We start from the raw sequence: 16,962 nt of genomic DNA, 5'->3' as shown, positions 1-16,962 counted from the left end.
TGTAAACAAATGATTGATTTGCTTTCAGGAGAATTAGCATTTGAGGTAATGCATTCAAAATTTGAGTATGCAAACATATGAGGTAAGCTTGAATTGTTGACTCTGTTAAATTAGCCATTGATTGTATAAACAGCAATGGTTGAGAATAATTAATCTTGTGGTCGCAATTACTGTTTAGAAACACTGGCTTAGTGGTGGAGCTTCTTTAGGGTAGAGGGGGGAAGCTGTTATACCATCATGGCTCCTAACTTGTCATCTCTTCCATGTTGATATTAACAAGTCATAGTATACACAATCTAATTGTCAATTGAGGTATAATTGATGCCAGAGACAAAATAGTCTCATGGGCAGCATAAGCTAGCTTAGAGACAAGTAAAGCCAGGAAACCCCTACTTTCATACTGGCTGTTCCTTTTTTATATTTACTAAGACTAACTAAAGAACTTCATCCATGGATTCCATGTTTCTGTCATCGAAAGATAAAGAAAGGTTTTCCATCTTTGGAATCGCCGTAGCTTCTTTACAGCAGAACCCCCCTCTAAAGTTTGTCTCTAAAGTAAACAAAATAGGGGCGTACAGACCCTTAAATTAAAGTACATAAAGTTCATGATGCACTTTAAAAGTAGAAGAAGAGTAACCAAAACTAGAAGGTTCTTATTATGACTTCTAAAGCCGAGAATTGTTCAATGTCTTGAAATTGAACCTGCCTTCTTCCAACTGTTAGTTAATTTCCTTATATATACTTATCCATCCAGAGCTCATCATTACCCCCAAAATATTCGGCACTATTATAACTAATATAGTGAGAGTGAGAGCTTTTGTCAGCAGAGAGCATCTAGACCTCAAGGAAAATAATTGCCAAGAAAATTCTCAAATCACAAAGAATAAGAGGTAGAGAATTTCAACAATCAGAGTTATCTAAATCATTCTCAGAGTGATTTAAAAGGCCATGTAGCTATTGCATGTTTGTAGCCCATAGGGTTAGAGAATAGAACTTCAGCATCCATTCGGCTAGACACTAAGTAGTGGACTACCCTTGAGTTTGATATTTTCATATAACTAAAGAATACAGTAAAAGCATATACGGGAAAACTTTAAAACTCTGAGCTGCTATTACCCACCACTCACCAAATGGTCCCAAACTCAACTGTCTATTCTTACCCAAATGTTGCCTCCAGCTATATGGCAACATATTTCACTTGCATTTTTTTCTTATTAAGTTTCACCCATCAATTAAAATTTCTTAAATCAACAGAAAGAACTACATTTGTTTTCAACTAGGCATGTTGTCTAGGAGCATATATATTCAACTTTTCAGAACTTCATATCTTTCCTAGATAATACGGTGAGACACGGAAGCAGAAAATCATGTTCTGGATAGGCATTTAAAACAACTTTTATCACTCAAATCAATCTGGATTTCAAGATAAAGGAAATCCTAACTTTTTTTACTTCATATTATCTTGGGTCATCATGACTTTCTAAGTTGGATTTTCCACAGTATACATACGCTATACAGTTTATTTGCTACCATGACATTTAGTAGGCGACCCAGCACATGAAGCGACATGAATAACGCTATTTAATGACAGCAGTATGAGTATCATCTAACAATCAATACCATACAGCCATGTTAAGCAGATACTCATATTGATTGTTAAGGGACGGGAAGATAGCACGCAACAACAAACAATCATATGTCAAACATCAACCAGCCAATATCCAATATTTGAATTCACTCATTGAAATCATAAAGATCCATCTATAAATAAAAAAACTAGGGGGCAGTAGAAACTCAATGTTCGTCATCTGAAGAAGCAGAAAATACCTAGCATGAACAAACTCAGACATCTAACATGTTGGGATTTATGTAGCACGGCCGAAAAATTCCAGTTTGCAAAAGAGAAAGGTGATTTTGACAAAACAAACATTGAACTTTTAAGTTAAAAAAAGTAATATGCATAGATAAATTTAAATGTCATGTATAATAAGTTTATTAATTTTCATAATAATAACTCAAAAGTTATAACCAATAATAATTTAGAATCAGTTGATAATATAAAACTCATCTATTAAACTAACAAAAAAAACTCTGTACAGGGTTGAAAATTTCATACTAAGTTTCATAACAAACTTGCTTTTAAGAAACAAGTTTTCAAACAAACCTTCTGTACTTACCAATCAACATCTAACAAAAACCCATTTCTGCAAAGTGAAAATTATCCAACACCAAATTTGCAAAAGCTAGCCCATATTCAACGGTTTAGGGTTTTATATAGACCTTTCCAGTTTTAACAACTTTCTCCCCCTCTCTCTCATGGATAAAAGGAGCTATGTTGAAGTTAACTCTCATGAAAATTATCCAAAAGCCATAAATCGATAGAGTAATTGGCGAGATCCCGAATTTCCTGAGCAACTCAACAGCATATGAATTAGATCTAGTTCGATTTCAGGGTTAGTAAAACATAGGTAAAGTGAAAATTGCAGATCCATGACAAGACAAACATTGAATACAGAAACACTAAATATAGAAAGAAAGAAAAAAGGTTAGTTGGAAAGGTTAGAAAGCGATACGAAAACCTTGAAAAACGTGGATTGTCATGTTTGGTTAGAAATTAGGTTTTTGTTGCAGATGCTTGATAATCAATTCCCAAGTTCTCACCTCATCCACCCAGATCGCCCTGTTTGTGACAGAAATCGATAAAGAAAGAGAGAGAAAGTGATAGTTAATTTTAAATTTTGTTGTTTGTAGTAACACTTTATTATTCAAATTGAATCCTCTCACCATCAAAGCTATTTTAATACATTACTACTGGTTGGGTCAAAGATAACATCAATTTATATATTTATGATTTTTCTAATTTTACATTTTTAATAAATTTTAACTTGTTTATATTTATAAGGAAACTTTTAGGTGAAATTATTAACACCTTATCTTTTAGGTGTGTTCCATTCAACTCGATACCGAACGATATGGGACCTACCGCTACCACCCATTTTGTATATATCTTAATCTTTTGTAGATATGAATTGAAAAGGATCATTCAATTCATCTAACGCTTAAAAAAACAAATGGGGCTTATTGGTTAGAGTTAGACTTAGATAGATCAAGAATGACCCAGCTGAATCCCTATGCATTTCTGGTATCAAGAGTTGGACTTGTTCGATTAACACAAAGATGCAGATGATAGAGAGCCAAAATGGTAAATGAATAAGAAAGAGAAACGAAGAAAGTGAACACCACTAATGCGATTCAGATAAGACCAACCACCGAGTAACATTTCAAAATGGACAACTATTACACAAACCAGTTTTTATAGTTGTTCTTCCTTTCTTTTAGAGCCAATACAAATACAAATACCTATAAATAAATAAGACCAACTTTAATTCAGTTTATGTCCCACAAAATCACTCACTCCCACAACTTAACACTAATGTTGCACCCAAAATCTTGTTGCTCATCCTACACTGAACACCAATAAGTAGTACTCTGCCACTTCATTTACTAGAACTCGAGAGTTTCGAAGTCCAATACTTCTCTATTTCCTCTGCTGTTCTTCCAGGAATTCTTCCAGCAATTAAAGACCACCTAAAAAGGAACACATTGTTTTACAACCTCCATCTGCATGTTTAAAAAGGGTAAGAACCAAAGCATGTTAACATGAAAAATTTCTCACCTTTTCCCAACCAGTTTATACATCCTGGTAATAAGAGTTTCCTCGTCTTCAGAAAACTCAACCTTGGAAGTTCCACGCTTCCCTGAATCTAAACAGATTCTGTCATCTTTCACTAAAAAACCATGCAGAAAAGTATCTACTCACCAAATTTTTAGTTACTGTGTCAAATCTAAGAGACTCACATTATTTCTATTTGATACGTGTAAACACCATTTTTTTTTATATTTTCATATATGATGAGTGTAGTAGTTTCCACTTTTCCACAACCATATGCATGTCAATTAATAAGTGGTGTTTCTCATAAACTCTAGAGTGTGTTTAAGTACCTTTTCTAGCAACAGCTATCTTGTTTTCCAATTTTCAACTTCAGAAGTGTAATGTTAACTCTAACATGCAACTTAGAAAAGAAAACTTATAGCAAAAGCAAGTTAGCAATCCAAGAAGAGTGTGAAATTAGATTCCAAAAGTAGTTGGTGTTCCATGAGAAAAAGACTAAAAGAGTGACCCACAAGAAGCACTGGAGTGGATAAAACTGCAAAGATTAATGGGTGTGTGTCCCCTCAAATTTGCAGATTAGCCAACAACCCTCCTAGTATCATTCTATCAAAGAAAGTATTAAATGCATTTAATATCATAAAAATGAAGTAAAAAAAATCCATTTTCTTTGCATGGTAAGTACATCTCAAAAAGTTGGTGGATGAAAAGAAGGAATAGAGTGTAGAATGATGCATACATACCAGAAGAATGTGAAGAAGTTTGAGTGGAAGAGGTATTGGAGTCAGCCATTGGAAGGAGGTGGTAGTTTGAGTGTGGTGGAGGATGAAGTGTGTGTTGAAGAGAAGGAGTTTTGTTGAGAGGTATTAATAGAAGGAGAAGAACAATGGTTGCTGTTGAAGATTTGGGAGGGAGAGTGGAAAGGAACAGAGAAGAACGGTAGTTGAAGTTGGGGTGGAGGTTGACCATTTAAGTTTAACTTTGTTAGGTAGTTGGACAATTTATTGTTAGTTGAAAACTACTACTTCTGTACTTAGTATATCAGTTAACTGTAATATTCTTACTAGGACTTTTTTTTCTTTTTTTTTTTTTTAAGATTCATCTTTTTTTAAAAATTTAAATCAATTTAGTTATTATAAAATAATGATGTTTCCAATTTTATCACAGTTTTGAAATTTTTTGACAGATTTAAAACAGAAATATATATATATAAGTACTATAAACATAATGAAAAAATATTTTTAAAAGTGAGTCTAATAAACAATGTTGAGATTTAAGAGGGGGTGAATTAGATCTCATGATGATAACAATTGTTCAAATTAGGATTATTATCGAAAAGTTGAAAAAAAAAATATAGTATTAGGTTTTCTTTCAATTGCCTTTGAAATTCATTTTGCATCTAATTTCATCATATTTATTATATTTTTTGTTTTTTTTTTGTAAGAATTGTCCTTTTCTGATTGAAGATAAGTCGAGTTTTGGAGGAAATTTTATATAGGTGAATTTAATGGAACAAGTTTTACGTTTTGAATGAACAAAAAATATTCTAAAATCAAAGTTGGTCGAATTTTGGAAGAAGCAAATTAGCCCAAATTTAAAAGAAGAAACCAACATTTTTTAGAAAGATAAAATATTAAAACGAAACTTAAAAATAAGATAAAAAATCAAAATATAGTTTATTCTGAAACTTAATAAAAGTTATATATCGTTTTTTATTCAATGATATTTATTAATAATTTTATATTTTTAGTAAATTTGGACTAATAGTTAAAATATCTTATCAAAAAGTATTATTAGAAAGTATCTTGTCAACATTTTTGTTTTTATGTAAAAATGATATCAAAGTTTATGGGTCTCATTTTTTATTTAACAAATCTATACTTGCATCATGTCAAAGAAAAAAAATCTACTCACTTTTTGGTTACATTCGGAAATTTAAAACATAAACCAAGTTCATTTTTATTAAATATTAAAACAGATATAAAGATATAAATTTAATAACTACTTTATACCACCGAAAGATTAATTTAATGAAAAAAAACATTAAAAAAGAGACTTTGTTAACGAATATTTTTAAATGAATTAAATATATTTGATATTTTCTTGATTGTTAAAATATAAATATTTTCTTAAGTTTTTCTTGCTTATCTGCTGTAAAGCAAAAAAACCTAAAATAAATAAACTATCCGATTTTTCTCTTTTTTTTTCTCCCTCTTTCTATCCCATTATTATAAACTTTATTGTATAACTTTTATGAGATAAATAAAAGTATTCAATTATTTTGGACATGAAGTAAATGAACTCTGTCCTCGTATTTAATTATGAAAACGTGTTTGCCGCTACAAAATATATTCCTAAAAAAGTAATTATATTATGTAGACCACATATTTAATAAATTGTATACATTTTTTTATACCACACAAGAAGTGGAATTCAACACTTCTCAAACCAATGATTTTTTAATATAAAATTTATACATTTAAATACTAAAATGTATACATTTAAAAACTAATCACTGCTTTCAAGAACAAAGCTGCATTTGAAATCTATTAAAATCTATGACAAAAAATATATTAATAACATTTAAAAAAAAGTTACGTTTTAAATTTAACCAATAATTTAAAGACGTTAATTGATATTTTATAGTCTATTAGTCTATATACAATATTATGATGGGAGAGCAATGAGTTTGTAGATTGTGGTGGTAGTATTGTGTATTATAATTAGATGAGAATTTGTAAGAAAAAATTTACACAATTTTAAATTTGTAAAATTACTTTTAGCTAAAAATTAGAGGCAAGTATATGAATTAAAGTAATTTTATGTTAGAAGTCTTTATCATATAAAACTTAAACTCTATTGCAAATTTATTTTTCTTGTAGTCTAATGTGTTTTTAAGAATAAAAATAATTTGATTTAAAATAATTAAATTTTAATTTTTTTTGTCAAGTTGTGAGTTTGAATAAAAATAATAAAAAGGAAATTGTGTATTTTGGGATGATAATTTATACCAAAATGACTTAGAGGATTATGAAACTAAATTTATAATAATTTGACCTTAAAAACCTGAAATGCCTTTAAATTGGAAGACCAACTCTAGATGCAAAGGGTCTTAAGCTTCCTCTTCCCACTCATTCAAAGAATAAGTTAATTTCTTCTTCTATTTTTTTTTTCAAGAGGATTATATGACTCATTAAAATCTAGAATGAATTCGTCTGAAATTTAAAAATATTTATTTAATTTTTTAATACTTTTTTACTATCAATTTAATGATTCACCATTGAACCAAATTTTCAACTAGTTTCCTAGCATTACTTATGTCTCCAACATTGCACCCAAGTAGTCTTTATAAAATAAATAAATAAAATATATATATATATATATATATATATATATATATAATTTATTTGAACAAGAGTTCCCAAAGTGTTCATAACAATTAGTGAATGGGGCAATTAATCAATATTGTTTGGAGATTAAATAAATTTAATAAAACGATATTTTTTTTTTTGTGCTAAATATTGTTTCCTCTTACGTGCAAAGCTCCAATTTAAAAAGTCCACTTAGACGTTCCATTTTCTTAAGTGGATAGATTCCTATAGGGTTATAAGATAAAAGAAATATAGTAATCATTTTTAAAAATAAAAGTGATTTTTTTCACAAATAGAACGTTGTCACCTTTAAAATTTTATTGCGTATTTATTCATTATTGAATAAGTTGATTTTTAATACTAGGTAAAAAAAATGTTTTTTATTTAGTTTGTATGTTGAAGGATCAATAAGAGATATTAGACTCGCATAACAATTCTAAATCATTTGGTTTGATTATGTTACGGATGTCGATACTTTCTCGACATCTATGACAATAATAAAGTTAACTTGCATATATTAGTCATATTTTAATAATTAATTAAATTAATAAGTAATAGAAACTAAATACTTATATAATATAATATGATGATAAGTATTTGTGTCTTCTTATCAATCTTAATCATTCAAACTTAAAACAATCACTATATAAGAGTCAACTTTCTCAAATGAAACTCTAATTTTAGACATATATTCTTAATTATGATCGATATTAATTTAAACGTGAAATATATTTGTAAATAACTTAGGTCAAGATTTGGAAAACTTCGAGAATAAAAAATCTAGAAATCTGAAAAAATATAAGGAACTTTTGCCTTATAAGTCTATTTTTAAGACTTTTTCTCAATTTCTTATTTTTTTCGTATTATTTTTTGTTGTTTTGTTAATTAATAACTTATTTACATTTGTGTAAGACTATAGTGTAGCTTATTTTTTTTGTTTTAATTTGTGTTGTTAAATTTTGCAGTATATTTCAATTTTTATTTTCACATATTCTTAAAAAGTTTGGGGACTTATTTCTATTATATTTATTTTACAATTGATGGTTCATATTTCTTTTGCACACTCTTGTTTCTATTAATTAATTATGCATTAATATAAGTTTAATTCGACACTTTTAGACACATAATTGAAATGTCATCCACAAAAAACTTAAAAGATACTCGTGTCTTATTTTCACTCCTTAATATTTGTTCTTGTGAAATATAATTCTTCCTAGTTTACGAGTCTTTCACTTAATTTTTTTCGTTGCTTGACAATTCTCAGCTCAATAAAAAAAATCGTGATGATTATGCGCACAAAGATTCAAAAAGAAAAATTGATACTCTTTTATTTGATTTTCTATGAAGCACCTCGTAATGTTTTTATTCCTCAGTTAGACAAAGCATAATAGTTTTACTTATAATATTTTATTAAGTCACATGTATAGGTATTTTGCATAAAGGAAAGTTTTAGACCTTTTTCCATAGTTTCTCCCACAAATAAGAATTGAAATGTAGCAAAAAATATAATTGGAAAATGTTCTACAAGACTGTAACAACCTACAAAATCATTCATGGTATTAGTCGAGAGTATCTCGATGGATAGTTAAGTCGAACTTTCGATAACCTCGTAATACCCTCAACGAGATTTATAGGAGTGAAGCAGCGAGAAAATGAATTGTCATGACTCCCAACCGTTAGATTGTTTTTCACCAACCAAGATCAAGTGACCCTTCAAATCTCTAACAAATGCGGATCCCAAGGCAGTTTAAGCATTCTAGGCTTTTAGCATATATCAATCTACTCAAGTCCAGGGACCAATATACTCTTCCACCAGAGTTCTTGGAGTTCTTGGTAAAGAAATGAATTTTTTTTTAAGACTCTTCGTACTCTACTCGAGCATAGAGGCTACTGTATTACAAGGTTACTAAGATAAGCCTTATTGATAAGACCCAAACTCGGAACAAATATTTTTAAAAGATTTATGACTTTAGATTTTGGTATAAATGTCAACTAGTTGTTCTATGGTGAAAATGAGAAGCAAATGGATAAGATTATTTTTCAATTTTTTACTAACAATGTAACAGTCTATTTTTACGTGTTTTGGGCGCTCGTGAAACACTAGATTTGTTACAATGTATGTTGTTCATTCATTGTCATAGTACAAAAGAAATGACTACTCATAAGGGACTTTGAAATATTGAAGAAGATAAGTTAGCCATTAAATTTCAAATGTAACTGTGGTTATTGCTCTATATTCAGTTTCCCAGGAACTCTTTGATATTGTTCCTTCCTCTTTGATTTTCAAGATATGAGAGAATTCCTAATATATGCACTAAAATTAGTCACTGATTGTCTTGAATCATTGTAGGTTTCCCAATTACTATTTAGATTAGCAGAAGTGCTAGAAGAGAAAAATAAACCAAGACTTTGAACTCCTTTAATATATATGAGAATTCTAATTGTAGCAGTATAATGAACAATTGAAGGTTTAGCAAGAAGCTAAGAAAGTTGCTACACAGGTTATGTCAGGTTGGGTATTAGTGAGATACACAGGCTTTCTAATCAATCTTCTGTAGGTTTGAACATATGTGAAAGACACACTTCTAGTAAAAGACAATTAAGAAAGATTATTAATAGGAGTGATTATAGGTTTGTAGACTAAAAGACTTGCATCTATTAACAATTCCAGTGCATATTTTCTTTGATGCACTAATATCCCTTTCTTTCTTCTTGCTACTTCAACACCAAGAAAATATCTTAAATCCCTATATTCATGGATCTTGAATGTCTTATTCAAGACTTGTTTGATTCGATCAATCTCTTCTTTATAATTTCCTCTCAATATTATATCACCTACATGCATCAATAATGTTGTAAAAGATCATTCACAATAATTAATGAACAAGGAATGATCACTCATAGATGGAGTATATCCCGTAGAATGTAAAAAGGATGGCAATTTGGAAAATCACTCTCTGCTAGCTTGCTTAAGGCCATATAAAGTTTTTTTTTTTAATTTACAAACTAGTCTTGGTTGAATAGAAGTCAATCTAGGATGAGCAACCATGTATACATCTTCTTTCAACTCTCTATGTTAAAAGACATTGTTTATGTCTAATTGTTTCAATTCCCAACTATAGATAGAAGTTAGAGAAAGAAATAACCTTATAATGGTCATCTTTACTACTAGAGAGAAAATATTAAGGTAGTCAATGACTTTTGTTTGTGTGTATCCCTTTGCCACTAGCATTTCTACCTTTCAATAGTTCCATTAGCCTTATACTTTTTGAATACCCATTTCCAACTTATGGCAGTTTTGTCCTTAGGCAGAAGAGCAACCTCCCACTTTTGATTTGATTTAAAGCAAATACATTGAAGCAAATCACGAGCACATTGTTTGGATCTTTATGTTATGATAGCACTTTGTCAACAAATAGAAGAAATCATCTCTCGAAGACTAGAAATAAAAATTATGTCTCCTTGTGAGAACCTTTCCTTTAAATCATTCCATATGTCAAAGGAATTGTCCATACAGATGATGCTATGTGACATGGATGGAGAAACAACCTTGAATATCTAAGAAAGACCTAGTATATTGGCTTTCTGCCATGCTAGAAACAATGAGTTGGTATGGTGGGAACTTTTATTGTTCCATTATGAAACCTATCTTGTTCTTTGAAATAAGGATAATTTGAAATGAATTTGACCAATGATGATAATTTGGTCTTTCAAGACTATTAGAGACGATGAGAAAGAAAATATTATCAAATAAATTAACATGATAAGGTGAATTAAGATCTTGTGAGGGATCAACAACTCCAAACATAAATAAATGTAGCAACCGAAAATGTGAATAACCTTTATCTTTATCTGTCTTTGTCTGTTTTAATTCTAGTATTTATTGATTGACTCTTTGTTTTTCATTCTCTCTCTTTAGCTAGACCTAAAATGAGTGTATTGCTTGTATATATTCAAACTATTTGTTTTGATTTCAATAGAAATAATATAAGAGATATTCATTCTCAAATCCTTTGTCTTCCTTTTTCTCTTTTGTTCATCTCTACTCTATTTTATAATATGGTATCAGAGCTCTGATTGCTACATTTATCCATGGGTGAAGTTGTTGATCCCTCACAAGATCTTTGTTCACCTTATCATGTTAGTTCATCATATAATCATTTCTTTCTCATTGTCCCTATTATTCTTGAGGGACCAAACTATCATCATTGGTCTCGTTCAAATGAGCCTAATTTCAAATAACAAAATAGGTTTCATTGATGAAACCATAAAAGCTCTCAATCATACTATCTCATTGTTTCCAACATGGCAGAGAGCCAATATGTTGGTTATTTCTTGGATTCTCAAGGTTGTTTCTCAATCCATCACACAGAATCATCTGTATAGACAATGCCTTTGACATACGAAATGATTTAAACAAAAGGTTCTCATAAGGAGACATGATTCGTATTTTTGATATTTAGAAGATGATTTCTTCTTTTAAACAAGGTGAGTTTACTGTTACAAACTATTTCACTTAGCTAAAAATTCTTTGGGATGAACTTGATCTTTTCCACCCACTACCTACTATGTGCTTGCAATGCTCTTATGAATATTTCTAAATTTAAAGCAAAAGACCATATTATTAAATTTCTAAAAGAGCTAAATAATAATTATTTGAATGTGAGAACTCAAGTCTTATTAATAGAGTTTTCTCTCTCGTTACACAACAAGAAAGGCAAATTTTTGGTGATCAATCCAAGGCAATGATTTCAACTAGCAAAGGAGGTTATAAAAACAATGTTACAACCTATGACAGAGGTGTTGGCTACGGAAAAGGAAGTTATGGAAGAGGATATACTTCCAAAATTTGTAGTCATTGTGGAAAGACATGGCATACCATTTATACATGCTATAGAAAACATGGTTTTCCACCTCATTTCAAGTTTAAAAATCATAACCATGATTAGAGTCATACTAATGCAATTTTTTCAGAATACAGATTTTAATAATAATGAGCAGAATCATGAAGGTTCAAAGTCAGGAGTGGAGTCTCAACAAATTGATTTTACTCCTAAGCAATATCAAACATTGTTAACTCTTTTACAACAGGCCACATCCAGTGACAATGTTTCTAATCAAGTCTTTGTTATTCCTTCCAGCATGACAACGCAAACTGGTAATAACTTTATTTCTTCCTTCAGTTTTTGGATTATCGATAGTGGTGCTACTAATCACATTTGTTCATCCTTGACTTATTTCACTTTATACCATCAAATTAATCCTATTTATGTCAAATTACCAAATGGAAATCAAGTAATTTCCAATTATTTTGGAAGTGTTTTTCTCAATCAAAATCATGTCATAGACAATGTTTTGTATATTCCTTACTTTTTTTTTAATCTTCTTTCAGTAGCAAAATTGATTGATAAACTATCTTGTGTTCTTACATTTAAATCTAATGGTTGTCACATTCAGGACAAGAACTCTCTGAAGATGATTGACTCTACTAAGAGGCAAGATAAACTTTATATATTCAGGATCCCATCTGATCAGAAACTTCAAATCAAACCCATCAAATCTACACACACCATCAATATGGTTAATGTCAGTGATCTAGAAACCCTTTGGCATTTTCGATTAGGTCATATTTCAAATAATTAACATAATAACTTTCCTTTTGTTAAATATAACAAATATTTTGTTTGTGATGTTTGTCATTTTGCAAAGCAAAAAAGACTTTCATTTCCTATTATTGCATCTAAATCAAAAAAATGTTTTGATTTGATTCATGTGGATATTTGGGGACCATACTCAATACCATCAATTCATGGTCATAAATATTTCTTGACCATAGTTGATGACTATTCGAGGTACACGTGGATTTTCTTTTAAAACAAAAATCTGAAGTTGTCAAGATTTTGGAAAATACTGAAGCAAAATTTAATGGATTATAGGTGTTTGGTTCTTTATTTTATGCTAGCACTTTGTCAACAAATAGAAGAAAATTTGATCCAAGGGCAAAATGTGTTTTTTATTGGTTTTAAAAGGGGGACAAAATGATATATTTTGTTGAATATTCAATCAAGAGACATTTTTGTGTCTAGGGATTTTGTCTTCTATGAATATGTTTTTCCTATTAGAGGGTTCAAGATACTAGCAATGAAACTAACAGTCCTAACATTCATGATCAATTTTTTTTTACTGAAGATCAACTTGTTTTGAGTCAGCCATCACAAGTTATTCTTGCACCCTATGATAATGTTGAAAATAATAGTAATAATAATTGGGAATTAAACATTAAGATTCCAGAAGAAGCTTGTTTCCGTATAGACCAAAACTTCAATGAAGATCATGACATAAAACAAAATTTTGAATCAAATCAGTTTATCTTCAAGAGTTAAATATCCTTGAAATTTTGTTTTGTCTTATAATAATTTATGACCTTCTTACACATCTTTGTTAGGTCTCTTTCTTCAGTGTTGAGCCAAACATTTATTCTGAAGTTGTGAAACATGACTGTTGGAGAAAAGCTATACAATGTGAGATATATGCTTTAGAGTCAAATCAAACTTGGGAGACTGCTCTTCTGCCTAAGGACAAATTTGTCGTAGGTTGCAAATGGGTATTCAAAATAAAATATAAGGTTGATGAGACAATTGAAAGGTATAAAGCAAGACTAGTGGCAAAGGGATACACACAAACAAAAGGCATTAACTACCTTGATATTTTCTCTCCAGTAGCAAAGATGACCACCATAAGGTTCACTACAAGAAAATCATGAAATAGAAACCAATTTTTAGAGACCAAAATAATTAGTTGTAATAATAACTAAATTAGAGACCAATTTAGAAACTAAGAAAAAATTGGTTTCTAAATTAGTTTCTATTATTGTTAAATAGTTTCTAATTGATATCTAATTAACAACCAAGGGTTTAAAGACCAAATTTAGAAACTACTTAATAATAATAGAAATTAATTTAGAAATCAATTTTTTGTTTAGTTTCTAAAATGGTCTCTAATTTAGTTACTATTGCAACTAATTATTTTGGTCTCTAAAAATTGGTTTCTATTTCATGATTTTCTTGTAGTGGTTGCTTCTTTCTCTATCTTCTATCCATAATTAGGAATTGAAACAATTAGATATAAACAACGCCTTTTTACCTGGAGAGTGTTGAAAGAAGATGTATACAATGGTTGCTCCTCTTGGATTGACTTCTATTCAACCAGGAAAAGTTTGTAAATTAAAAAAGGCTTTATATGACCTTAAGCAAACTAACAAAGAGTGGTTTTCCAAATTGTCATCCTGCGGGGTATACTCAATCTAGGAATGAATTATCATTACTTGTTTATTAATTCTTTTGAAGAATATTTTATAACATTATTGATATATGTGAATGATATAATATTAACAGAAAATGATAAAGAAGATATTGCTCGAACTAAACAAACATTAAATCAGACATCCAAATTAAGGATCTTGGATATTTAAATTTAAAATATTTTATTGACTTAAAAGTAGCATATTTGATTAACATAACAAACTTAATCCATTAAATTTCTCATAACAAATCGATTAATCTTTTCTTCATAATCAATTATGAATGTTAAACTTAATCAATTAGACATGTTGCTTTCTTAATATATACATGAATTGTTATAATAATTTACGGTTTGTTTATAATTTGTTTATAATGAATTATGTGTTAATTTTGATTAAATACTTTATGCATAACCCCTAAACAATAAATCCTAATTAGATACTTTAATTTCAGTGTCTCGAGCATGTCCACATCAAGATTGAGAAGGTTGAAGACAGCATTCATGAACTTACAGATTCTATACTGTAGTGTTCACCTTGATGAACAATTGTTATTGCAATTTCATTTTAAATTTTGTGGTTTGTTTATTTTATATTTTTATTTTGAGATTCATTTATTTTTATTGTTATCAGCTACTGTTTAGACTTGTTTATGTAGTTGATTTCATGTTTCATGCATGATTATTATAAACTATTTTTTTTATAAGCACGCTATTAATTATAATTACGAATATTTTTTTAATTACATAATAATATTTGGATGTAAAAATTAATTTGTCCAATATTTTCTTTAATTAAAAATTTACTTCACAAATATATAAATACTAAAAATCTTTTCATATAAACTTTTATATTTATTTTAAAACAAAAACATACCCAATTTTAGGTAGGCCCTTTCGATAAATGATTTTAAATCTTTTTTATATTTCAGTCACATTAATCAAATCTTCTACAATTTTTATTTCAAATTCACTACTTTGAACTTATTTTATGTATCTGTATGGACAAAGTGGACCTAGATTGTACTTGAAACTGGTTGTACAATTGTTGATGTGTCGATTGCCTCCTCACTCCTCACTTCAAGTCTCCTCCTTTAATTGTTGGTGATCGGTCAGGGTTGACCTAAAAAAGGTACCCTGACAATCAAGTAAGTACTCTGTAATAAAAGTGTATAGTGAAAGTTGATTGAAACGTACATTGCACCTTTGTAGAGAGTTTATTTATTTATAGTGTTTAGTCATGAGTCTTTGTTTTGTTGTAATGGACCGAATATATCACATATCACTGATTTATAGCATGATTCCTGGTTTATAGGGAGATATATTGGTATTTTGGTATATTGGTATGTTGGAATATTGATATATTGGTATATTAGTATATTTGAAGAATATCTTTAATAAATCAATATCTTCCACTAAATCAGTGTTAGCTGGTTTCTCAGGGATATACATGATTATATGATTAGTAGGAAGTTTCCATAATTGTTGTCATTTATTGAGCGTCTTTAATGTATATTAATGTCGTTGGTCGATTACCGAGATTGAATGACATGGTTTATCCAGTGCCGACCGGTACAATTTCCATACATTCAAACAACTAAACTTTCCACTCATTTTCTACTAATTTTCTTTCCTTTTTTACTCGTGCCCCAAACCAAACAAAGCCTTAATTCTTGAAGGATATTTAAAGAAATTTTTTCTAGAAAATCATCATCATAATACATGATTAATTTAAAAAAATATTTTATAGGTGATTAGAATTATTAACTAATTGAAAATCCTTTTTACTTCCAACCCAAACCAAAGAAAGCCTTAATTTTTGAAGAAGTTTTAAAGAAAAATTTCTAGAAAATCATCATCATAATACATGACTAATTTTAAAAAATATTTTATAGATGGTTAGAATTATTAACTAATTGAAAGTTATATTATATGTAACTTTTGAAATGGTAACTATGATTTTCCAACAATTTTAAACGGTTCTAGTCTAACCTGGATTTAATTTAATATTTATACAAGATCAATAACTTAATTATATATGTTTTTAGTTTAAGATCTAATTAAAAAAAGATATTTCAGGCCTATTAACTAATTTATTTTTTTAATTAAAATCAATATTTATTTCGACAATCATTAATGGTTTTAGTTACGAAAATAAAGTTACTATTATTGGGTTAATGTTAACTTTGACATAAAAAAAATAACACTTTCCTTAATTATATTAAGTCTATATTTTTCTTTAACAAATTTCTTTAATTTAAAAAAAATAATTTATGTCTCATATTATACTAAGTTAAGAGTAAATTAATTTACATTATCTAATAATAATAAGATATTAACAAAAACATGCGTCAAAGTATATGTGTATTCTAATTTGTATTATATTAAAATAATTGTAATTTTTTTAAAAATATATAATTTATAAAACTGTTATTAAAAATATTGAAATAATATTTAAGTGCTTGTTATTTTCAAATAGAAAATTATTTAATTAATTTAAAGTAGAGAAAAGATTTTCAATTATTTAAAGAAAGAAATTATTTTTATTTAGTAAAAAGTAAATTTTTATAGTTAAAAGATAACATAAAAAAATTATAAAAAATATCTTTTATACGATAGTAT

General features: G+C 28.7%; 1 protein-coding gene and 1 long non-coding RNA gene across 3 annotated transcripts; both read right to left on the bottom strand.

Moving 5' to 3' along the window:
• Positions 1 to 1,965: 1,965 nt before the first annotated feature.
• Positions 1,966 to 2,767, bottom strand: LOC137835541 (uncharacterized). Its single transcript, XR_011085100.1, has 2 exons — positions 2,580 to 2,767; positions 1,966 to 2,407 (listed from the first exon to the last, which is right to left on the bottom strand). It is a non-coding gene; the product is annotated as an uncharacterized lncRNA (long non-coding RNA).
• A 484-nt stretch (positions 2,768 to 3,251) lies between these two features.
• LOC137835539 (MYB-like transcription factor ETC1) lies at positions 3,252 to 4,592 on the bottom strand. 2 transcript variants are annotated; one of them, XM_068644088.1, is made up of 3 exons: positions 4,414 to 4,592; positions 3,677 to 3,788; positions 3,252 to 3,588 (listed from the first exon to the last, which is right to left on the bottom strand). In XM_068644088.1, the coding sequence occupies exons 1-3, from the start codon at positions 4,460 to 4,462 to the stop codon at positions 3,498 to 3,500; spliced, it is 252 nt and encodes an 83-aa protein (XP_068500189.1). In that variant the 5' UTR covers positions 4,463 to 4,592; the 3' UTR covers positions 3,252 to 3,497. The 2 variants fall into 2 exon arrangements, with proteins under 2 accessions (XP_068500189.1, XP_068500190.1); XM_068644089.1 differs by having other exon boundaries at positions 3,677 to 3,764; positions 4,414 to 4,583.
• Between the last annotated feature and the right edge of the window lie 12,370 nt (positions 4,593 to 16,962).

The sequence above is a fragment of the Phaseolus vulgaris genome, chromosome 5 (assembly GCF_000499845.2).
Source record: "Phaseolus vulgaris cultivar G19833 chromosome 5, P. vulgaris v2.0, whole genome shotgun sequence".
NCBI classification, from domain to species: domain Eukaryota; kingdom Viridiplantae; phylum Streptophyta; class Magnoliopsida; order Fabales; family Fabaceae; genus Phaseolus; species Phaseolus vulgaris.
Note: the sequence above shows the minus strand (reverse complement) of the source record. Positions and strands in the feature narration are given on the sequence as shown.